The following is a 24727-nucleotide window of genomic DNA, read 5'->3' as shown; positions in this document are numbered from 1 at the left end:
AGCTGTATTATATATAGTACGGTAAGACTCATATACTAGAAGTGCATGGATAAATACCTGCCTGCTGGCTCCGCCCAGTAGGCGGCGTATAAATGCCTGTGCTTGCCAGTGCTGCAGCCATTCTGGTAGCAGCTACAGGAGGCACAACATCTTTGCTCAATAAAGCCTCGATTATTCCACTACTCTCGTCTTTGTAGTAATTGATAGTGCATCACCACCCCAGCGTGGATTTGTTCAGGGAAACCATGTTTAACAAACTTGCTGGAGTTTTGTTAAGCATTAACAGAGAGTGCAGATGAGGGAAATGCTGTTGATGGACTTCCAAAAGGCATTTCATCGAGTGCCACAAAATTCAATGAGGAGGAATGTGAAGAGATTAATTTTGTTGGGAAGAATGCGGAAACAATATAAAGTAAAGGGTACAACTCTTGTTAAAAGCGGTGATCGGGAGAGGTCATTTCATACAAGGCTCATGTGGAAAGGAAAGCAAGGCAGGGGTGCCAGGAGTTGGTAGATGAGATCTTGGTGGTGGATAGGGAGTATGCAAATGTTACTATGCCAGAGCTTTGGTGTGCAGGAAGAAGCTGTAAAAGCAGTTTAGCCTGTTGTGTATGGGGCGGGTGGTGCATCAGCTGCGATGGGTAAAGAGGGCGGTTTACAATTACCGGAAGAAGACCAGTCGCCTATTTGCTCATCCGTTAAGGCGGCAAGAAGCAGTTAGGGAAATTGTGCAGCTGCAGGAGCCCGGAAGGGGATTGGTGTCTGCTCCATAGAAGATGAATGGGGGTTTCAGGCCTTCTACGAGGGGTTTTATAAGTCAGAGCAGGACGAGCAGGAGATGTTGGGGTTCTTAGAGGAGTTGGAATTTCCTCAGGTAGTGGAGGAGTTGTGGGAAGAATTGGAGGTGATCTTTGGGTTAGAGTAGGCGTGCGCAGCTTTGGGGAAGATGCAGTCTGGGATGACACCGGAGCCAAATGTGTTCCCGGTAGAATTTTGGAAGAAGTTTGTGGATCAGTTGGTCCTTTTGATATGGGGATGTAAGGTAGCACAGTAGCATAGTGGTTAGCATAGTTGCTTCACAGTTCCAGGGTCCCAGGTTCGATTCCAGGCTGGGTCACTGGCTGTGCGGAGTCTGCACGTTCTCCCCGTGTCTGTGTGGGTTTTCTCTGGGTTCTCCGGTTCCCTCCCACAGTCCAAATATGTGCGGGTTAGGTGGATTGGCCATGATAAATTGCCCTTAGTGTACAAAAAGTTTTGGGTGGTGTTGTTGGGTTACAGGGATAGGGTAGATATGGGGGCTTCAGTGGGGTGCTCTTTGTAGGGGCCAGTACAGACTCGATGGGCCGGGTGGCATCCCTCTGCATTATAGATTCTATGAATGATTCACTGTCATGGGGTTCCCTTCCGGAGATGCTGGGGCAGGCTTCTATCTCCCTTGTTCTAAAGAAGGATAAAGATCCCACCGAATGTGGGTTGTATTAGCTGATTTCTCTGCTTTATGTGGATCCAAAATGCTTAGCTAGGGTTTTGGTGTTCAGGTTGGAGCTGTCCCTCCTGGAGGTTGAGGCAGAGGACCAGACAGACTTTGCAAAGGGCAGGAAGATGTCATCTAATGCGAGGCGGTTACACAACATGGTTCCTGCACTAGCGGTGGGGCCAGAGCGAGAGATAATTGTGTAATTGATGCAGAGAAGGTCTTCTGTAAGGTTGAATGGAGGTACTTGTTTGTGGTTCTGGGGGGATTAGGTTTGGGCCTGGGTTTGTGTCGTGGATGCGGTTGTTCTATAAGGCACCGTTGGCTCGGGTGCGAACTAACAACCCAAATTCAGGGCACTTTTGGTTGTATAGGCGGACGAGGCAGGGTTGTCCTGTGTCCCTGTTGTTATTTGCATTGGTGATTGAGTCATTGGCAATTGCTTTGAGGGCTTTGGACAATTGGAGAGCAATTGTGAGGGGGGAATAGAGCACAGGGTATTTTATATGCTGATTATCTTTTGTTGTATTGTAAGGGACCCAGGAATGGTGTTGGGTGATATTATGGGGATATTGGAGAGGTTCAGTTCATTTTGGGGGCATACGTTGACTGTTGGGAAGAGTGAGGTATTTGTGGTTGGCTACATGAGGGGAGGAGCTGGGTTGAGGGGACTGCTCTTTCAGTGTGCTGGGACTAGCTTTCGCTATTTGGGCTCAAAATGGGGTTTATATGGGCAGGGTTGCCAGCTCAGATTCTAAGGGGGTTTTGCCAAGTGAGAGGAAGGCAGGCGCTGCTGAATCAGTTGTTTTACTATTGGCCGGACAATACTGAGAAGGTGTTGGTTTGGTTCAGGGACCAGGACATTGTCTGGGTACAGATGGAGTCGGGGTCGTGCCTGGAGGCATTGGTGATGGCTACACCACTGTTCCACCAGCGAAGTAGTCACCGAACCCAGTTGTCATCTCTATGCTAAAGATATGCAGCGGGCAGCACGATAGCAGTGGTTAGCACAGTTGCTTCAAGCCAGGGTCCCAGGTTCGATTCCCGCTTGGGTCCGTCTGTGCGGAATCTGCACGTTCTCCCCGTGTCTGCGTGGTTTCCTCCGAGTGCTCCAGTTTCCTCTCACAAATCCCGAAAGACGTGCTGTTGGGTAAGTTGGTCATTCTGAATTCTCCCTCTGTGTACCTAAACAGGCGCCGGAATGTGGCGACTAGGGGCTTTTCACAGGAACTTCATTGCAGTGTAAGCCTACTTGTGACAATAAAGATTATTATAGCTTCACCAGTTTTTCAAGCTTGGGGGTCCCTTATCTGTAGGAACCATTTGTTTCAGCCGGAGAAAATCTATGCCACACTTGGGGGATGGAAAGTTATGGGGCTGGAGCGTGTTTTGGAGGGTTGGTTTGCTGACTGGCAAGAGCTGAGGGAGAAGATAGGCCTTGGTGGGATGGATATATTCAGGTACTATCAGGTGCATGATTGGGTCTGCAGGCGTTCTGGGCATTTCCGTCCACTTTGCTGGAGAGAATTGTTTCGTGTGCGGGGTGGGAGAAGGGCAACACATTCGGGTTATATGAATGGATCATGGGGAAGAGCAGGTTTTGGTGGAGGAGGTGAAGATTAGTTGAGAAACGAGCTGGGTCCCATTTTGGAGAAGGTGTGGAATGAGTCTTTCCGTCAGACGAATGCAACGTTATCTTGCACAGGGTTAAGTTTGTTTCAGCACGGTTGCGCAGTGGTTAGCATTGCTGCTTCACGGCGTAGAGGTCCCAGGTTCGATCCCGGCCCCGGGTCACTGTCCGTCTGGAGTTTACACATTCTCCCCGTGTTTCCGTGGGTTTCACCCCCACAACCCAAAGATGTGCAGGTTAGGTTGATTGGCCACACTAAATTGCCCCTTAATTGGAAAAGAAATAATTGGATACTCTAAATTTAAAAAAAAGAAAGAACTCAAAATCATATTCAGGGTGCATCTCACCAAAGCCAGAATGAATCGCTTTTTTGAGGGGGTTGATGATTGGTGTGAGCGATGCTCGAGGGAACCTGCGAATCATAATGCACATGTTCTGATCCTGCAGCAAGTGGTGGGTTCTTTGGGGCCTTTTTATGACACAATATCGGCAGTTTTGAATGTGGATTTGGAGCCCTGCCCATTGGTAGTGATATTTAGGGTGTCAGACCAGCCGGAACTGAGGACAGCGGTGTTGACAGACGCTTCGGCTTTTGCTTCATTGCTAGCTGGATATTAATGTGAAGGTTTCCTAAAACCCAGAAGGGCAACTTTGAATACTAGCTCACAACGGTGTATGCTATCTTTTGGAATAAAAGTGAGGGACAATGTACAACATAATGAGGAACAGTTGAGTTGTGTGAACCATTAATAAAGAACGTTTATTAACTTAAAAGAAAGACAAAAATACACATGAAAAGAAGGGCTATAATACATTATGAAACTAGCCCTTGGTCCTCAACTACCTACGTTTAACTGGGGCGGGATTCTCCATTGGCCGACGCTGGGATTGAGAAATGCGATTTGGCGGAGAATAGCTTCCGATGCCAGAATCGCGACACACGCCAAATCGCAATTTTCCGTCACCTTGACAGCGACCTCAATGCATACTGAAACGTACAACAGAAAACACCATTTGCACATCATTGGCGGGCCCGACCGGGGCCTCTGCAATTCTCCTCTGATGGGCCGAGTTCCCGATGGCATTGTTCACTTGTGCTTTTAAAAATTATGAAATTGGCTTCATGCCTGGTGAGAGAGGAGGTAAGTCACAGAGAGGCGCGACTGCTGGCTGAATCATCACCTTCTGCACTGTAACAGTTTTGTGATTCCATCCAGCACAGCCTACTCTTGAAAAAGGCACTCATGCGGGGCATCCCCTGCATGTGCCTGAGGTAGCTGAACTGAAGATACCCTGAGGGTACGCAGTCCAGCTGGCTGATGTGATGCCCATTGCTCTAATTTGGATTAAGCAAGTCCTTTCAATGCATTTGTACATCATTCACCAAAGATTATGTTCTGGTGCAAGAGGGGCTCATCAGTCACATTATTTAGAGGGACAGACATCTAACTTGGAGATAAAGTGAATTTGAAGAATTTCTGCTATTGCACACTGTATGGAAGTACTGGGGAATGTTTCACGATTTGGCAGGCAATGTTGCTGTATCCTTACAATGAGACCAGAGGATTTGATGGCGTGCCCACGCATAGGCTCCAACAAGGGGCCTGCAGTTGTGTCTCCCCTAAGGCTGTTCCTTCACGGCCTCCTGGTCCTCTGTAGAACCCATGGCATTTCTCCTCCACCACTAAATCCTCCAGTTCCCATCCATGATCCTGGAGTTTTCTCTTTATCCTGGTGTTCCGCTGCCCTTCTTTAGCGTTGCAGCAATAGCATTCAACAACCTCCTTTAATTTGATACAGCCTTCCTTTCAGAGGGGACTGGTTGCATCACATGTTCTCAGAACAATATTGCTTCAGCTACCTGCTGACACAAAGGCTAGTTGGAGAGTTGCTCAACCTTATCAACTATACTGTCAGGTAAGTGAGGTGACAACAAGAAATCTACATGCTTCCTATCCCCAGTGAACCAACAGGGGCAGGTTGCAAATTCTAACATCTGCAGCTGAAAAACAGGGCAAATCGATTTTTTGCTCCATCTTTATTCAACTTATCAAGCATATATAGCTTTTCAATTTTTAATTCAAAACATTTTAGCCTTTGCTACTCTGGGCGAAATAGACCCATTATTTTACCTTTCTTATGAACTGACTGAGATAGATATGTTCAGACATAAGCAGAGAGACCTGGGATGGAAAAGGAATTGTCAGTATCAACTTGGTTTGGACTATTTTAACTCTTTGGCTTCTTTTTGCATCTTCCCTGAAAAATGGGTAAAGAGGCAACTGATCAGCAAGATCAGGTGGATCAATTGCAGGCAGCTAGCAGGAAGTTGAGTAGCAAAATGAGGTTTTGGTGCGGTGTCAAGGGATAGGAACCTGGAGCAGCAGAGATAGAGATTTTACTTGTGCAGCCTGGAGTAACACTCCTGTTTCTTCTGATCTGATGAAGGAAAAGGCAACACCTACCTACTGTTGTCTCTTCAGCCTTTGGAGCAGCTTTGACTGAGCAGCTGGCTACTATCAGCAGATCAAAGAAAGGTTCAACCACACAAGAAAAAAAGGTGGAAAAGAGGGAACTTCAGCCGCAATGACAGACTCAGAACCACGAATATTCACAGAAATAGCGAAGAAGCAAGAGAAACATGAGATAGAAAAAGATATACCAGGATTTAGAGAAGCCAATCAGAAATATATACATGGATAAATGCGTAGAGAAGGGCACCTACAAAGGATAGTGAAGAGTTTTGGTTATTTAGGGTCAGAGATGATCTTGGCATACAAATGGAGCAGACTTGTGAGGACATACAAAAGAAATGAAAATAAAATAATTTTGCTTCAGAAACTCAAGGTTCTGCTCCACATATAATTAGGTTGCCTGGCAATATTACAAGGGCTGATGCAAGACTTTAACCTTTCGAGGGTGAAAATACGAGGGTTTGTGCATGTGACTCATAGGCTGGGAACTATTGATCTGGGCAGGACAAATTGGGACAATTGGAAGTCTTACTCTTCCCAATATGCAGAGGCACAATTAATGTGCAAGTTAACCCTGGCTGCTCTTGCATACCACCTAGTGGACAGTAACATGTCAGAATTGGAAGCATTTGGGGTCATACCTTTTCAGTCTGGGAATGGTGTGTTACATTGGGTATAAAGAGAAAACAAAATATCAGAAGCAATATTTTAAAGTGCAATTATTAAAGCTGTATGTCCAATGTCTGTTCAGCATAATTTATTGGAGGGATAAACACACTAAAATGTGTTTATTGGAAGAAAACCTGTACTGACATGTCTGGCATTATTGATCAGACCCCCAAGTGCCACACCAAGTAACCATTTCCCTATTTTTGCTGACTACACATAAAAACATACTATGCCTTTAACAAGAGGGAAATGTAAAATTCTAAAATTCAGAATCTTACTTTTTATTGGGATGATTAGCTGAGGGATAACGGGAAGAATCTTCATGCCACCATGTTCCAGCATGTCATGTATCCCCTGCCGTGCAAAGAAGTCATATGGGTGCGTAGTATCACAGAGACCATCAAAGAACAGAGGTAGATAATGATGGTAGTCTAATTTCTCAATCTCCACCTGCAAGAAAACAATGACCCTTTAAAGATGTGTTTTCTCATAACAATGGGTAAGACCAATAAAATCTAAAATTAAAGGAGTTGTTCTTGAGTTACATTTGATACATACCTGCATCCTTATGTTTTTTAACCATGAAATAGTGAATGGAATATAATGCCCCTGCCCCAGGTGAGTTTGGAAGGGTGGGGGGGGGGGGGGGGGGGCTGGGTGATCAGGCTAGAGGGTAAGGGTTGAAGATCCTGTTGCCTTCCTACCACCTCCTGCCTCCCGTTGATCAAGTCCAGGTGGGAAAGCTTGTGGCGATCATCCCGACCGGGCGGGCAAATGTAATGGCCACTTAAGGGCTTCATCCCGCCACTGATGTTATTCAACCAATGGGAGGGAAGGGGACTCACCATCTGAGGAAGCTGTCCACCAAACACTGTCGGGTTTGCAGCATCCTATCAGGAGATCCCGCATTCACGGGCCCTCTGGGCCCGATTGATAGTTTTGGGATCAGGAAGAGGTGGGGGGGTTGGAAGGGGGAATGGGGGGTCTGCATGCCATCCTCCAGCCTTTACTTCCAGCTTCTCACCACACCCCTCACACTGACATCCCCTCCCTTCAGCCCCCATCCTACCAACACTCACCTCTCTTCAGGGATCCATTGTTGTACTGGAAATGGTCACCTCCCCTAATGGTGCTTCCAATACTTGAGATTTGCTGGCTTCTGATTTGGTCAGCAGCTCTTGGGAGTGTAATTTTCTGAGGGCGAATTGAACGGGAGGCCTGATGCTGCTCACGTAAGAGCCTCATTGGAATGGAATAGCTTTGGGCCTCCCAGAGATAGCCAACACAAGACTCCCACCGATTCTCCAACCGGTGGGCAAGACATTCGCTGTTCATTTAGTGTCTCGGCTGATGTTATAGTAATGCCATTTCAATCAAAGTTTATACCCGTTGACCTTCAGCAAAACTACTGAATGGGCGTATTTACAGTTGATAAGATGCCACATAATGGCAAATCTAATAACAAAGAATTGAGGCTGAATTATTCTGAACCAGTGTTTAAAGCCCAAATTATTAGTTTAAAATGGAACAGTAGAAGAGGAGCAGACCGTTCAACCCATCAAGCTTGTTCCACCATTCAGTTAGGGATGTTAGTTAATTTGGACATTCTGAATTCTCCCTCTACAGACGCTAACAGGCACCGGAATGTGGCGACTAGGGGCTTTTCACAGTAACTTCGTTGCAGTGTTAACATAAGCCTACTTGTGACAATAAAGATTATTATTATCATTGTTCATCTACACCTCAATTCCATTTACTCACCTTTGGTCCATATCCTTTAACATCCTTACCAAGTAAAAATCTGTCAATTTCAGTGTTGCAAATTCCTGTGTCTGCTATGCTTTGTGCAAAAAAGTGCTTCCTGATTCCTGAATGGCTTCATTCTAAGATTAAGATTTGCTCCTTTGTTCTGATTCACTCACAAAAGGAAATAGTTAATTTTCCTACTCTACTGAAGCCATTAATAATCTTCAACACCTCAATTACATCATCTCTCAATCTTTAATAACAGCAAAAGGAATTATTATTTAAATAATAAAATATTAAAACATGTTGCTGTTCAGAAGGACCTGGGTGTCCTAGTGTATGAGTCACAAAAGTTGGTTTACAGGTGCAACAGTTGATTAAGAAGGTGAATGGAGTTTTGTCCTTCATTGCTAGAGGGATGGAGTTTAAGACTAGGGTGGTTATGCTGCAATTGTATAAGATGTCAGTGAGGCCACACCTGGTGTATTGTGTTCAGTTTTCGTCTCCCTACCTGAGAAAGGAAGCACTGGCACTGGAGAGTGTGCAGAGGAGATTCACTAGGTTAATGCCAGAGCTGAAGGGGTTGGATTATGAGGAGTGGTTGAGTAGACTGGGACTGTACTTGTTGGAATTTAGAAGGATGCGGGGGGATCTTTAGAAACAAATAAAATTATGAAGGGAATAGATAGGATAGAAGCGGGGAGGTTGTTTCGACTGGCGGATGAAAGCAAAATTAGGGGGTATAGCTTCAAAATAAGGGGTAGTAGATTTAGGACTGAGTTTAGGAGGAACTTCTTCACCCAAAGGGTTGTGAATCTATGGAATTCCTTGCCCACTGAAGCAGCTGAGGCTCCTTCATTAAATGTTTTCAAGATAAAGATAGATCGTTTTTTGAAGAATGAAGGAATAAAGGGTTATGGTGTTCGGGCAGGAAAGTGGAGCTGAATCCACAAAAGATCAGTCATGATATTGAATGGCGGAGCAGGCTCGAAGGGCCAGATGGCCTACTCCTGCTCCTAGTTCTTATGTTTTTATGTTCTATCTGAAAGGAGATACAATCAAGTTTATGCAACCTGTCCTCATAATTTAACCTCTTATGACATAATTTTGATGAATCTGCCTCCAAAGCTAATATATTCTTGCTGAGGTGCTGTGCCCAACCTCAAACACCTAGCATTCCTCTCATTTGTCTTTGGCGTAAAGGCATGCTCAATTAGCCTTTATGTTTATAATTTGTACCTGTAGACAAGCCTTAGATGATTTTTATACTTTAGCATTCAAATTTCTTTGCTTGTGCACAATTCCTAATCTTTCACTGTTAAGAGAAATATTCTAATTTGTCTTTCAGCATGGATTACCTTCGACTGAACTCCGTCTGCCACAGTTTTGTTTATTTATTTAATCTCCTTTAATGCATTCACATGCTTCCTTGCCATTCTCTTTCTCTTAATAGATCTATAAAAACTTTTAATATTACCATTGACGTTTCTTACAAGATATTAATATTATTTATTATGCCTCTTATTTTTCTTTGCACGGTCTTGTTGCTCTCCCAATCTGTTATCTTGGTATTTGCTTTTTAGCTTGATGCTGTTTCCTATCTCACTTGTTGACCATAGTTGTTTTACTGTCCAAGTGAAACTTGTGCCTTTAGGAGAATGTACTATTTCTGTATTGTGCCAAATACTGCTTTGAATGCATCCCAATATTGGTCTGAAGGTTTATCCATTAACAGTTCTGCCCAGTTTATTGTGGTCAATTTATTTTCCATCCCTTTGAAGATTGGCTTAATTAAATTTAAAATCTTGGTTTATGACTCTTTTTTCTTCTGCTCAAACCTGCTATCAAATGTAATCATATTATAATCACAGTCAGATAATTAACTAATTCTGGTTCATTATTCATCACAAAATTTAGTGTTGTCTTAATGGTTCTAACAGTGGTTTACAATTTTTTTCCTGGCGACCCACTATAACCAAATGGTTAACCCATGCAACCCAAATATTTGCAGGCTGTTCACCCAAACTAGCGCTTTATTCATAGCTGGCATTAGTGAGGCTCTGTCTTGTCATGGAGTAGCTAATATTCTCTCTGGCATATTCAGATATGAGATTCTGGCCAGTAGGTTTAGTGGCTATTGGTGTCTCTCGCCTTCTCTTTCAGAGGACAAAATGATCCATGGGTTACATACAGCTTGTCATTACACATGTAACAAAGAAAGAGTGTGAATCAACTTACCCGAAAGGTAATGAAAATTGGTTCCAATATACACTGAACCGTTTAGTGCCTCATGTGGTCATATGGTATATTGCAGAGAGAATAGACATTTAATTTACCCAGAGAAAAAAGGTCAGGGAATCTTTGAACAATCAATTTTGGTGACCCATTATTTAACATCTGTTGCAGCCCCCATTTTGAAAGCCATGTTCTAGGACATTATGGGTGCAAATTTGATGTGCATAGTTGCACAATTTTTCAAATGTGGCCCACAATGCCAGCAGCTTTCTGTGTGACTTATACTTCATGTGTTGCCCTTTCAGAATAGAAGTTCATGCAAGTGCATCCCAGACATAGATATCATATCATAGAATTTACAGTGCAGAAGGAGGCCATTCGGCCCATCGAGTCTGCACTGGCTCTTGGAAAGAGCACCCTACCCAAGGTCAAGACCTCCCCCTATCCCAATAACCCAGTAACCCCACCCAACACTAAGGGAAATTTTGGACACTAAGGGCAATTTATCATGGCCAACCCACCTAACCTGCACATCTTTGGACTGTGGGAGGAAACCGGAGCACCCGGAGGAAACCCACGCACACACGGGGAGGATGTGCAGACAGTATGTATACAGACAGACAGACAGACAGTGACCCAAGCCGGAATCGAACCTGGGACCCTGCAGCTGTGAGGCCATTGTGCTATCCACAAGGCTACCGTGCTGCCCTTGCATCATGTATCATGCATCAGATGATGTTAATTCGGCACTAATCGGACATCACACAGCTGAACCAGCTGACATGGCATTAAGGTCCCAAATTTGGACAATGAATTTGGACAAGTTTGTTACTTATTCAGGAGAAAAAACAAGCATGAACCTTGCACAAGTATTATTTAAACGGTCATGCACCATAATTGCACGTAAAGTAATATTTTTGAACTTTTCTCATCAAGTGTCAGGAAATACTTGGAGAGTTGTGGTGAGTTCTTAGATTTGCCAGTGAATATTGCCACATCCTCATGGAGTGGCAGAGGAAGTGAACTGTTAATACAAAGGTTACAACAAGTAAGTGACAGTGACAGGGAAGCAGTGACAGTGCCTCTGAGTCTGAAAGATGATAGGAAAATGGAGCAGAGGTTTTGGAGGGCAAGTTCCGTGTCATGCTTTCTCCTAAGCTGGAGCCAGACTCCCACATGCTCTTAAATGGTGACAGGAGGTCATCTGATGGACCAGTCAATGCACCCAGCATCCCAGTGTCATGTTCATCAGTGCTGTCACGATGCTGCACGAATAGGATAGGATCCCTATTTGAGTCCTCTGCAGCCCTCCAATGAGCTGGCACATGAACCATCCTTTACCTCTGTCCCATTTACAGGCTACTCATGCCCACATAGGTACCTCATCACATGACAATCCCAACTCTATTAGCCTCCAAGGCCCATGAAGTTCTAGCATCTGAGTTGGTGGCTAAGAGTGGCAGATAAAGTGATAGGGCCTTTTCATTAGTACTGAGATGTGGCCCTTTTTTCCCTCTATGAATTCCTGTTACTGGGCAGGCTGCAATTCTTTGGTATGTGAAAGTAGGAAGTCAGAGGGAGAAGAATAGTGTATGAGAAACAGGGGTAGGGTGGGAAGCAAGGAGGTCCGTTATTTTCATGGCTGCTTATCATATCACAAAACAGGGTGAAGGTTTTATTGGGAGTTGAAAAGGGCCATAAGACAGGAACATATTGTCATCCTCACAAACCTCAGCAACATAGGATGTCACAAATGTTCTGGAGCATCCAGCACCATAATAAGAATGACACGCTCCTCTCTAGTTCTCAAGAGATGCGGGAGTTCTTGTCCCCAACTGTTCTGCTCTCCTCTCTTCTATTGTGTGTCATCTTGTTCCGGAAGAGAGAGGGGAAGATATCAGTGATTGCATTGCTTTGCATTTGGGTGATGTCCCTGCCTTTGCTGAATAGGTAGTGATATGTGGAGGCAGCAAGACATAGGTGTGAGGTTGACAGAATTAGTAGGTATATAAGGGTGAAATGGATTGTCTGGAGCCCTGATGGTTAATGGGTGAATTGTGGGGATTTGTTGCAATGGGAGGTTGGTAGGAGACATTACATTCACTGACCTTAACTAACTGCATGAAGCCATTAAGCTTCTTGCGGCAATAATATTTTTGAGCTTTGTTTTTTAAGATACATTCTGCTTCCAAGAAGAGTTGGTTGTACTGTGTGACTGCCAGGGCTTCCTGCAGTGTGCAGAGGCCACAGGCAGAATGCAGAGCAAAGAACAGCAAGAAGCTAGTGCTGAAGCCAGTCACCCAATCATTATGATCAGTCAAATGAAGTTGTAGGTTGATGAAAATTGGATCCTGCCCAGCTCAAATTGAACAGAATACAGCTCACGAATTGCAATCCTCATGTCCAACACCAGGCCAGACAAAATTCTAGCCCATTTCCCTGTATACATTCTACAAATTAATTACATTTATTATTTAGATATTTTTGCTTCGCTCTATCTATTTGAAAATCTCCAATTACGTTGGGCTGAATTCTCCCAAGTCCCGCTGGTGGGTTCAATGGCAGGCGTGGGGGGAACACAAAGCTAGAAATTGGTTTCACACTAGCATAAATTTCCTGCCTGGTTGGAAAACCTGCCGGGGCCAGTCTGCTAATGGGATGCAAATGAAGGCCTGACCAGATTCTTCCACACACGCCCAATTCTCCACAACATCAGCGGGAAAACACACTGGTGTGAAACACATTTGGAACAATGTAGCTGCAGATGTCGGGACTCACCTGAACCATGCCTGGGCAGCCTCTGGAGTTCAGGGTGGGGAGGGCATCTACAGGTGGATCTTCCAGATTCGGTATCCTAGAAGGAGTTTGTCTTCCAGCCTCAGAATGTGCTGGAGATTAATCTTCCTTCTCAGGAGGTCCATATTCTAGTCTCAGAGTGCTCCTAGAAACCATCTTCTTTTTCAGCAGGCCCACCTTCATTCTTCGATAGTCGGTCAGTGATGATGGGTGCCTTTTCAATATGGCGCTCATACACAAAAGTGGACTATGCTTCATCAGGCCTGCCCTCCACAGAACACAGCGCAAAGCTCCTGCTTTCATAATTAATGAGGTTAAGTCTGGAGAATATGCCGTGGTTTCATGTTGGCTATCACAGAGGGAAACGCTCCACGCTCCCGCACAGCCAAGGGACTTAGTCCCAGAATTGGAAAATTCTGTCCATAGTTTCTGCCATATCCATATTAATACATCACCACTGTCTGGAGGTCTGTAGAGGATTTCTAACATTGGGTGCATTTAACGGCCGTGTCACACCTGACCTGGTGGTGCGACAAGGCTGATGAATCACACAAAAGGACCCTTGCAAGATTCTTGACGCTTGCGACAACTGGTGAGATTAACCCGAACCTTGCGTGACGTCACAATTTTGATGTCATCCTCCCTGGGTGGCTAGGTGGAGCGGTGGCCAGCAGGGGGGGGGGTTAGGGGGTAGGCCCCTGAGATCCCTGACATTTTTTTAACCCAGTGATTTATCCTTTATTTCTCATGTTCACCAAGCGTATTCCTGCACTGATTTTCTTCATTTTAGATTGGGCTCTCCTCCCTTCGGTAGTGGTGACTGAGTACTCAGCAATTGTAATGTCTGACCACGTCCCACACTTTGTTGATCTGTTGCTGGAGGCCGGCCCCATCCAACATCCACCCTGGAGATTGGATACTACTTTGCTGACCAATAAAAATTTGCGATCGCCTAATCACCTCTATTGACGACTACATTAAATTAAATTGGTCCGACTCAATCTCTCCAACCACCTTGTGGGAGGCTCTTAAGGCCATCCTCAGAGGGGAAATTATTTCTTATAGTGCAGATGTGCTAAAGATGAAAAACTTGGAGCAGCAGAGGCTGCTGCACTCCATTTTAGAGATCACCAGTACTCGCTCAATCCTATTCCTGAGCTATACACAAGCAGAAAAAAGATGCAGATCCAGTTTTAGCTTCTGACCACTGATAAGGCTGTACCTCAGATTAGCGCTTCAGGGGTACATTTTAAGAATACAGGGAGAAGGCCAGCTGTCTTCTGGCTCACCAACTTAAATGCCAAACATCCCCCAGATACTTAACTGGGCGGCAACCTCGTTTCCGTCCCTGTCCAGGTCAAGGCGGCTTTTAAATCCTATTACTGTGACCTGTATAAATCTGAGCCCTCCACAGACAAGTCGAGCATGTCTGATTTTCTGGATGGCTTGTCCATCTCAAATGTCAAAGCAGACATGAGTTGTGAGTTGGACTCCTCATTACTCCCCAACAAGATTTTAAAATGCATTGGGCTGATACAGGCTGGTCAGGCTTCTACCCCGAATGGCTTTTTGATAGAATTTTATAAGAAGTTCTCGGAACAGCTTGCACCTTTGTTATTTAATGACTCCTTATTCATTGCCTCTGACCCTTACTCAAGTCTCTATTTCCTTGCTCCTTGAGAGGAACAAGGACCCGACTGACCAGCCTGTATCAGCCCAATGCATTTTAAAATCTTGTTGGGGCGTAATGAGGAGTCCAACTCACAACTCATGTCTGCTTTGACATTTGAGATACCGACACATCTTGGGCTGGATTCCTCCAGAGCTGTACAGACACCCGAACCGCATCTTCAGGACGCCGATGTATTGCTTGATCACTAACATAGTGGTAGCATGGATGTCGTTGTAGTGGGTCTCCGCATTGGTCTGTGGCCTCCAGATAGACGTGATCAGTCACAACCGCAGAGGATAACCCCTATCACCCAAGAACCAACCCTTCACCCAGGGGAGCACCTTCAAGGTGTCAGGAACAGCTGAGTGTGCCGAGTGTGCCAAGAGAAAGGTGTCATGCATACTGCCTGGGTATTGGGTGAAGACATGCATGATGTGCATCTCGTGGTCTTACACCAGCTGCACGTTCATAGGGCAGAACCCTTTCAGTGTGTGAAGGCCACCCCCTCATGTGCTGGTGCTCGTAGGGGGACATGAGTCCCGTCGATCACCCTCTGGACCTGGAACATCCCGGTGATGGCGGCGAATCCTGCTGCCCAGGCACCCGGGTGGGCTGGGTCCACAATGAAGCAGATATATTGTGCCGACCAGGCAGATAGGGCCTCCATTATGGTGTGGATTCACTTGTGCACCGAGGTCTGTGAGATCCCAGACAGGTCCCCACTCGGCACCTGGTAGGACCGTGTGGCAAAAACGTTCAGGGCGACCGTCGCCTTGGCGGCCACCGGGAGCCGGTGTCCTCCATCATACCCCCACAGTTCCAAATGCACCATGTTGCGGCCGATGCGCCGTATGGTCTCCCTGCTCAGCCAGAGTTTTTGGTGACACGCCCGGTCCGGTAGGTCTTTGAAGCACAGGAGTTGTCGGTACACACGGGGACTAATGCGGTACCATCTTCCCACCTCCTCCTCGGCCTGCTGGGTAGCTGGCACTGCATCCTCACCGGCTGGCTCCTCTTCCTCTGGGGGAGGCTCCATAGCTGCAGGACCCTCCCCGAGCAGCTCCTGCTCGTACAGCCTAAGTGCATACCCAGGGCTACGGCGGCAAGGCAGATGCCAACCATTCCATACCAAAATTCATTGTCTGCAGGCGATGAAAGGCAGACATGTTGGAATGGTGCGTACCCCTGGGTCCAACCAGGTTCAACGGGCTACACCCACCCCTGGCCGTACCCCCAGGCACTCTGACCTCTGCATCCCACCCTTGGCCCCGTCGGTGCCTGGCACTGTGGGGGTCTCTGGCCCCGGCACCCGTCCCTGCCAGCAGGAATACCAGTGGCTGGCACTACCCATGTCAGTGGTTCACTCTGTGCCCCCATTGGCAACCTCCTGGAGGATCTACTGTGGGCGTCTCCCTTGGGTTGGCTGCATGATGTCCCACCAACAAGGTGGTGCCCGGTTGTGCGTGGTGGGGAGGGTCGGTGGGAGCACCCATCCGGCCTGTGATGCTCCAGATTGTCATGAATTGTTATTGAAATTATAGTGCAGAAGGAGGCCATTCAGCCCATCAAGTCTGCACCAGCTCTTGGAAAGAGCACCCCACTTAAGACCACACTTCCAGCCTATCCCCACAAACCAGTAACCCCAGCTAACCTAAGGTCAATTTAGCATGGCCAATCCACCTAACCTGCACATCTTTGGACTGTGGGAGGAAACTGTAGCACCAAAAGGAAACCCACGCAAACACGGAGAGAACATGCAGACTCCACACAGACAGCGACCCACGCCGGGAATCGAACCTGGGCCCCTGGAGCTGTGAAGCGAACTGTGCTAACCACTGTGCTACAGTGCTGCCTTTTGTCGCAACCACGGGCCACAGTGGGCAGTCAATGGGGTGCACAGAAAGATGGCTGCCTGGCCAGCATGGTGGAGCAGTGGTTAGCACTGCTGCCTATGGCACTGAGGACCAGGTTCGATCCCGGCCCCGGGGTCACTGTCTGTGTGGAGTTGCACATCTCCCAGTGTCTGCGTTGATGTCACCCCCGCAACCCAACAATAGTAATAGTCTTTATTATTGTCACAAGTAGGCTTACATTAACACTGCAATAAAGTTACTATGAAAATCCCCTAGTCGCCACACTCCAGTGCCTGTTCGAGTACACTAAGGGAGAATTCAGAATGTCCAATTCACCTGACAGCATGTCTTTCGGGACTCATGTGAGGAAATCGGAGCACCGAGAGGAAGCCCACGCAGACACGGGGAGAATGTGCAGACTCCGCACAGACAGTGACCCAAGCCAGGAATCGAACCTGGAACCCAGCTGCTGTGAAGCAAGTGCTAACCAATGTGCTGACATGCTGCCCATAAAAGATATGTAAATTAGGTGGACTGGCCACATTAAATTGCCCCTTAAATGGAAAAATTAATTGGCTACTCTAAATTTGTATAAAAAAAGATGTCTGCCTAACATGCTGCGGCACTGGCGCTCCATGCCTGGACACCGTAGTCCCAGGGATCACCTCGACCCCAAAGCCCATTCCCTGGTCACCCCATTCTACTCCAACCAGCCTTGGCAGATGCCACCCTCCCCCCTCACCCAGCCCAGGCAGCCCATGGTCACACCTCTGGGAACATGTCCTACCTCTTCTCTCTCCCTCAGCAGCCACGGCGTCTGTTTCCAGATTTTAAATACTAAAAGTGAACTTTGTCATTGGTAATTCCTCCTGACGGAGGTGGAGCATCGCGGGAGGCCCAGAGCTTACTGTGCAATTTGCATGCCCATGCCGACATGTGGCGCAGAATGCACTCATGCCGCTTTCATGGCACTGGAGCATGGTATTCCATTGGGCACCCGGCACCATCCTCGATTTTCGGATCATGCATAACTCTCAACTGAATCGCATTTCGCGATTCCAACATCGCTATATGTAGAATTCCGCCCAGTATCTCTCAACGTTGAGAAAGCATTTGGGTGGAATGGGGCTATTTATTTGAGATTCTTGGGAGACTTGGATTCAGTCATAAATTTGCCACCTGGATCGGCTTGTTATACATTGCACCTACGGCCAGCGTTTGCACGAGCACTTTATATCCTGACTACTTCCCTTTGAAAAGGGGCACCAGGCAGGGCTGACCACTTTCTCCACTTTTATTTGCCCTGGTAATTGAGCCAGTCTCTATAGCCTTGAGGGCTTCTAATCAATGCGGGGGGGGACATTAATTGAGATGGGGTGTAACATCGGGTATCATTAATGAAGATGACCTACTTTTATATATTACTAACCCATCTCCCTCCATTGACGGCATAATGTAGACACTTAATACCTTTGGCTCCTTCTCTGGCTGTAAATTAAATCTAGGCAAGATTTCGGTCAACCCCCTGGAAGGCGAGTGAATTTCTCTCTAGTACAAGGTTTTATTACCTGGGTGTCAGGGTGGTCCACAATTGGGCCTCATTTCACAGATTGAATGATTGAAGCCTGATCAATAATTTTAAAATGGACCTACAGAGGTGGAACATCATTCCTCTATTGGCGGGCAAGATTCAAACAATAAAAATGAACATAGTCCCTCGGTTTTTATTTCTCTTTCAATGCCTCCCCATTTTCCTGCCCAAATTCTTTTTCATTTAAGATTAATAAATTGATATCTGCTTTTATTTGGGCAGGTAGGAATCCCAGAATCTGCAGCGTTCTACTCCAGAGGGATAGACGGACAGGGGGCTTGGCCCTCCCAAGTGTATTGTTTTATTACTGGACCACTGATATTCAATGAAATCTTATTGTGGATCAGCAATCCCAATTCAATCTGGGGCCTAATGGAAGCTCGCTCTTGCACTACATCCACTCCCCTTGTCATCGTTACTGCACCATTGTCCTTTTCTCCAGCTGGATGCTCCTCGAACCCAGTGGTGGTCACCTCTCTGAGAATCTGGAAACAGTTTGGACGACATGTTAAACTCCTCTCCCTGTCTTCACTGGCCCCTATCTGCAACAATCACCTTTTCTTACAGTTTGGGCTTGGCTCAACATTTGACTCATGGAAATTGAAGGGACTTGAGGACTTTGGTGACCTATCTGTGGAGGGGAGGTTTGCCAGTTTTCGAGAGTTCGTGGACAAATTTCAGCTACCCAACTCTAGTCTTATTCGCTACTTATAAATATGTGATTTCTTTTGTACGGCTTTCTCTCCCTTTCCTCTGGCTTCACCTTCCTCCTTGCTGAAGAGGATTCTATCCTCAGCTCAGCCTGGTATCTCAGACCTTTATGGTTACATTCTCTTTTCTGATCCCTCCCATCTAAATGGGGTGAAATGGGAGAATGATCTGGGCCTTATACTCACTAGCGAGGCCTGGAAAGAGACCAGTTACAGGGTCAACTCCATGCCCTCATGTGCCTGGCTGGTCCTAATTCAGTTCAAGGTGTTGCACAGGGTGCACCTGACCAAGACGAGGATGAGTGGGTTTTTTCCAAATGTTGAGAACAGATGCGATCGCTGTTCGCTTGCCCTAGCTCGTCAAACGCATATGTTTTAGTCCTGTTTTAGATTCTGGGGGCTTCCTTTTTTTGGCACAATGTCAGAGGTACACCATTTGGAATTATTCCCATGTCCACTTGTCGCCATACGTGAGGTTTTGGATTCACTGGCAGTTCACTCTGGGGTAGAGGCAGACATTGTTGCCTTTGCCTCACTGATAGCCCGGAGACGGATATTGCTTGGTTGGAGATCTCTCGTTCCGCCCAGAGCATTTTGGAAAAAATTAATTTACCATCAAGGACGCAGTGGAGACATTCTTAATGAGTTAGTAACCAGACGCAGCACGGCGGCACAGTGGTTAGCACTGCTGCCTCACGGCGCCGAGGGCCCAGGTTCGATCCCGACCCCGGGTTACTGTCCTTTTGGAGTTTGTACATTCTCCTTGTGTTTGCGTGGGCCTCAGCCCCACGACCCAAAGATGTGCAGGGTAAGTGGAATGGCCATGCTAAATTGCCCCTTAATTGGAAAAAAAAGAATTGGGTACTTTAAGTTTATAAAAAATAAATAAATTTGGAATATAAAGGTAGTCTCATTAATGGTGATCCATAAATTATCGGGCGCGATTCAACCAAAATAAAACAAGTGCCATTCTGGGCGGGATTAATAGGATCATTATCAAAATCATTCCCGGTGATTGTAATGCCGGGATCAACTCCACTATTTGTCGGTGCTCTATCTTGTTTTCTGTCCCTGCGGGGAACGCCCCGCTGAGGCCGCATTTCCTAAACTGAAGCACCCCGGTGCACCTATGAAGGGATCCTCAGGGGTCCCCCGCACCCCTCCATATAAGGGCAAGGCACACCTCGGGCTTGATCCCCGACGTGGGTACAGTGCCAGCCTGGCAGTGCCACCTTGTCACCCTGGCAGTGCCCCTGCCAGCCTGCCACCCTGCCCAGAGGCCTCCAATCGCTTGTGAGTCCCCCCCCTTCTCTAGGTACCATTCCGCCTGGTTTGTGGGAACCAGTACTGAACAGCACCGGCTCAGGTCTCCCGGCGAGGCCTGTAAGATGCGGGGGTGCGTTCGATCTGGTGAAGACAGCTAAGTCAGCTTCACTCTGTGAGACTGGGCGGGGTCCAGATCATGACAGCTCGAGAGATCTGGTTAGATCTTGCGAAGCGTAATGGCTGTCGGGAAGACCAGTGGATGCCTCGCCCGATACTTACCGGCTGCATTGCAGCGCCGTTCAGGCCCCTCAATTATAGTTGTTAAAAACACCCCCAGATTCACTAATGCCCTTCAGGGAAAGAAATCTGTCATTCCTACGAGGTCTGGCTTACATGTTGCTTCAGACCCACAGCAATGTCGTTGACTCTTAACTGCCCTCTGTAATGGCATAGTACGCCATTCAGTTACAGGGCAATTGGAGATGGGCAACAAATGTTGGCCTTGTCGTGACCCCCGCATCCTATGAAAGAATACATTTTTAAATACACTTCCACTTTGAAGAGTGCTGTTTCCGTTTGAAATGGCGGCCCAATACCGGGATTCGGATAGTGTCCAGCGAGCTTTCCCCCATGCATAAATGAGCATATGGAAGGGAAAAGACTCACATACCAGACCCCGCTCCTAGAGCCAGCGGATACCTGTAGCGATTCTTCACGACAGGAACACTTAGGCTGCAGAATGGGGAATCCAGCCCCAGAGCTTCATGTGAGGCTTCATGTATTGTGGCAGCTGGCAAATGGAACAAATGTCATCTTTAAATAGTACAAATTGTGTGGTGCATTTGACCAAAGTGCTTTGACATTTATTCTTTGACATTGTGATTTACATTAGCTAAATATTTCACTGTAACAGAATTATTTGGGTAACTAAGACTATTATTTCTATATCAGTAAAACTGCCAACTCAAATAGATCCAGAAAGTGCTTCTGAATTAAAAGATAAAGTAAATACAGAAAAACCTATTAATTGCAAACCTCAACATAGCTCAGTCAGGCTAGTATTTATTTAATTATAGCTGCAATTCCCTGGAGTCTGCCTTTGAGGAACTGCCTGGGAGGGTGGTAGAGGCGGGTTGCCTCACATCCTTTAAAAAGTACCTGGATGAACACTTGGCACGCCATAACATTCAAGGCTATGGGAAATGGGATTTGGTAGGCATGTTAGGTGTTCTTCATGCGTCGGTGCAGACGCGATGGGCCGAAGGGCCTCTTCTGTGCTGTATTATTCTGTGAGGTGGTCCATTCATTTATGGCTTTACATCATATAATTCCGATTCAGCAGAGTCCATCAATACTGAAGAAATGATTGATAAAATGTATTTACTAAACTACAAAATATTGAGAATCAATAAACTTTGAAACAACTCAAACTCATTTTGATGTTTTTTAGTCAGAATTTTGAAATGAAAAGTATGCACAGATTTCCCCAAGTATTAAGTCCTGGTTTTCTCTACTGTAAGTGATCCAGAAAGTCAGCTGCAAATTAAGCTCATGTGACTTCACAAAATTTCACAAAAACCAAGCAACTTTGCACTATCATGGAACAGTATAATACATTTTTGATCTTTACATTTTTAACTGGACTTAGCAGCAAAAAAATCTCAACACAAAACAACTTGCTCTTGGAATTATTGATAGCAGTAAATGTTTCCATACTCTGCTTCTCCCAATGCGAGATTTGTGTTACCTTGCAACTTTGTCAACTTGCGCATCACTTGGCACAGCTGCAAACCCTATGTACTAACTACCAATTGTGTACCAAAAAACATTGGTCAATAATATCACTGTAGCAATTAGCGAAGTAAATGGACATGAACCAGGTTCTGTGAAAAGATCAAACCACTGGTCACAAAACCATAAAAGATAGCAAATCGATTCCCCTGGGTTTAAAGTAAATCTGTGATGGATAATGAAATCCTCTCAAATCTTTGGAATCGTCAACAATTACATCACTAGATGTATGTATTCATGTACACTGCACCAATCACAGATTAGATTACATGAGATCACTGTCCATCTTTGTCCTTTTTATTTAATTTATCTTTCAGAATATGAGCCACATATTTCACAATATTGTACTGCAATTTTCTAATCAAATATTTTGTATGAATCAGTGCTGCACAGTAAAATCTCATATGGAAGATGAATCCTTGAGCTGTGGTGAATAGGGAGGACCCAGGTTCAATTCCTGTTACTGTGCTGAGTTAGCTGGTCTCAGTTGTGGCAGTGATGGGCACTCTAATTGGTTTTAGTCAGGGAGGAGCTTTGCAGCCAGCAGATAGAAGAAATGTTTATTCCATTAACCTGAGCTGGATTCAAGCATAGGTCTCAGAGGTCAATGGGCAACTTGTTGAATAACTCTCTTCTCCCATAGGTCAGAGTGTAACTGTTATTTAGTGCGCACTGCAGCAAAAACAATGTTAAATTAGTTTAAATCTTTTGTATTGTTGTCTGTCTTATGTTGCATTATACAATTTAACCTCGAGTTATGACAAGAAAATAATATTCACATGCTGTTCTATTTATGCAATAGGGAGAATTGCTCAATCTTCCTTGAAGAGACTTAAGGGGGGCTTGTGGTCTGTGAGAATGGTGAAACGATGCCCATAGACAAATTGATTACATTTCTTGACCCCGAACACGACAGCTAAACCCTCCTTTTCGATCTGAGCATATCGCTTTGCTGCGTTGGCCAACGTTCTTGAGGCGAAGGTGATGGGATGTTCAGATCTGTCGGCCATGATGTGGGCGCCAACACTGTACGGAGAAGCGTCACAGGTCAACAGGAGTGGTTGGAATAGGTTAGCAGTCTTGATGAGGAGAGCTATTGTTTCCCCTTGGCGAAAGCTGTCTGCTGTTCTCAGGCCCACTCCCAGTCTTGCCCCTCTTTAACAGACGATGGAGGAGGGCTAAGGTGGTGACCAGGTTTGGGAGGCCCAGGAACAGTCGGAGTTCCATTGGGCCACCTGCCTGCTGAATTGTCTGGAACTTTTCTTCCACCAGGTGAAAGCCCTGGTTGTTTACGCAGTAGCCGTGGTACGTTACTTCGGCAGCATTGAAGACACATTAGTCCTGCCGGAGGCAGAAGTCGGCTTCCTCAAAATGCCTCAGCACCTCGGCCAAGTTTTGTAAGTGCACCTAGTCAGACAAGCCTGTGATCAGGACATCATCGAGATAGACTGCCACGAGAGGTAGACCTCGCAGAATGTTCTCCATTACGTGCGGGAATATTGCACACGCGGAGGAAACCCTAAAAGGCAGGCGGGTGTACTCGGGGGCTGGTTAAACACAGGGTTAAAGAGCTGGCTTTTAAAGCAGACCAAGGCAGGCCAGCAACATGGTTCAATTCCCGTACCAGACTCCCTAAACAGGCACCGGAATGTGGCGACTAGGGGCTTTTCACAGTAACTTCATTTGAAGCCTACTTGTGACAATAAGCGATTTTCATTTCATTTCATATAGCCCCTATGTGTGTTCACAATTATGAAGGTCTGGACTTGGAGGTCAGGACCAACTGGAGGTAAGCGTGGCTCATGTCAAGTTTCGTAAACCTGCAACCTCCATTGAGCTTCGTCTAAAGATCCTTGATCCCAGGGAATGGAAAATGGTCCAGTCGAGTCGCGTGGTTGACCGTCATCTTATAGTTACCACAAAAATGTATTGATCCATCCAGTTTCATTTTTAAAAAATAAATTTACTGTTCGCAATTAATTTTTTCCAATTAAGGGGCAATTTAGCACGGCCAATCCACCTAGCCTGCACATCTTTTGGGTTGTGGAGGCGAAACCCACGCAGACACGGGGAGAATGTGCAAACTCCACATGGACAGTGACCCAGAGTCGGGTTCGGGCGCGCAGCAATCGATGTCGATGGCAGCTCCACGGCATCCTCGTCATCAGTGTTGAATCCATGGTAAGCGGGACACACAGACGATAATAAAAAATTACTGATCAAGGGTTTTTACAATACAATTCTACATACTCTTCTCCTGCCCTGAGGGTCTCATGCCCCAACCTGCAACCAGGCCAGGGTTTTTATGCAGCTGGTGCCCTTCTTGTTAAGAGTAAATCACACCCTCTTGAAGGAGAAGTCCCACCCCCTTAAAGGGGAAGTTCATATTGCAGGAAGGTCATGGGAAACCGTATGGTCCTGATCATGGGACCTCCACTGGGGTTATAACAATATCCATAGAGCGAATGGAGGGTTCATTGTTTCATATGTAAGCCCTTCATCAAGAACAAATGTTGCCTGATGTGAATGTTTTGAGCGTTTTCTGTTTGCGGCGCAGAGGAGACCTGTCACATCTTTTGAGCTCAGGTAACTTCCAAGTTAACAGGTTTAAGGATTCTCTGGAATGCCAGCATTCCATTGGTCCTGACTACATACAGGTATGGCATATTTTTACAGCTTGTAGGTACAGATCAAGCAGCTCAGTTGTGAGTCTCCTTTGGTACTTGGATAGGAAGCTGCCTTTTCATGATTTGAGTGGACCTTGGAGCATAGAAAGCTTTCTAATAAATCTTTATTTCCAAGTTAATCTTTTTTTGCTGA

General features: G+C 46.0%; 1 protein-coding gene across 3 annotated transcripts in view; it reads right to left on the bottom strand.

Moving 5' to 3' along the window:
- Window positions 1–24727, bottom strand: part of LOC119969652 (parkin coregulated gene protein homolog) — a 489387-nt gene that overhangs the window by 237361 nt on the left and 227299 nt on the right. For all 3 annotated transcript variants that reach the window (XM_038803588.1, XM_038803604.1, XM_038803597.1), the window contains one exon: window positions 6526–6697. In XM_038803588.1, the coding sequence (XP_038659516.1) occupies window positions 6526–6697 (172 nt within the window). The remainder of the gene's footprint in view (window positions 1–6525; window positions 6698–24727) is intronic.

Source organism: Scyliorhinus canicula, chromosome 1 (assembly GCF_902713615.1).
Source record: "Scyliorhinus canicula chromosome 1, sScyCan1.1, whole genome shotgun sequence".
NCBI classification, from domain to species: domain Eukaryota; kingdom Metazoa; phylum Chordata; class Chondrichthyes; order Carcharhiniformes; family Scyliorhinidae; genus Scyliorhinus; species Scyliorhinus canicula.
The sequence above is the reverse complement of the archived record's forward strand: the minus strand, read 5'-3'. Positions and strand labels throughout refer to the sequence as shown.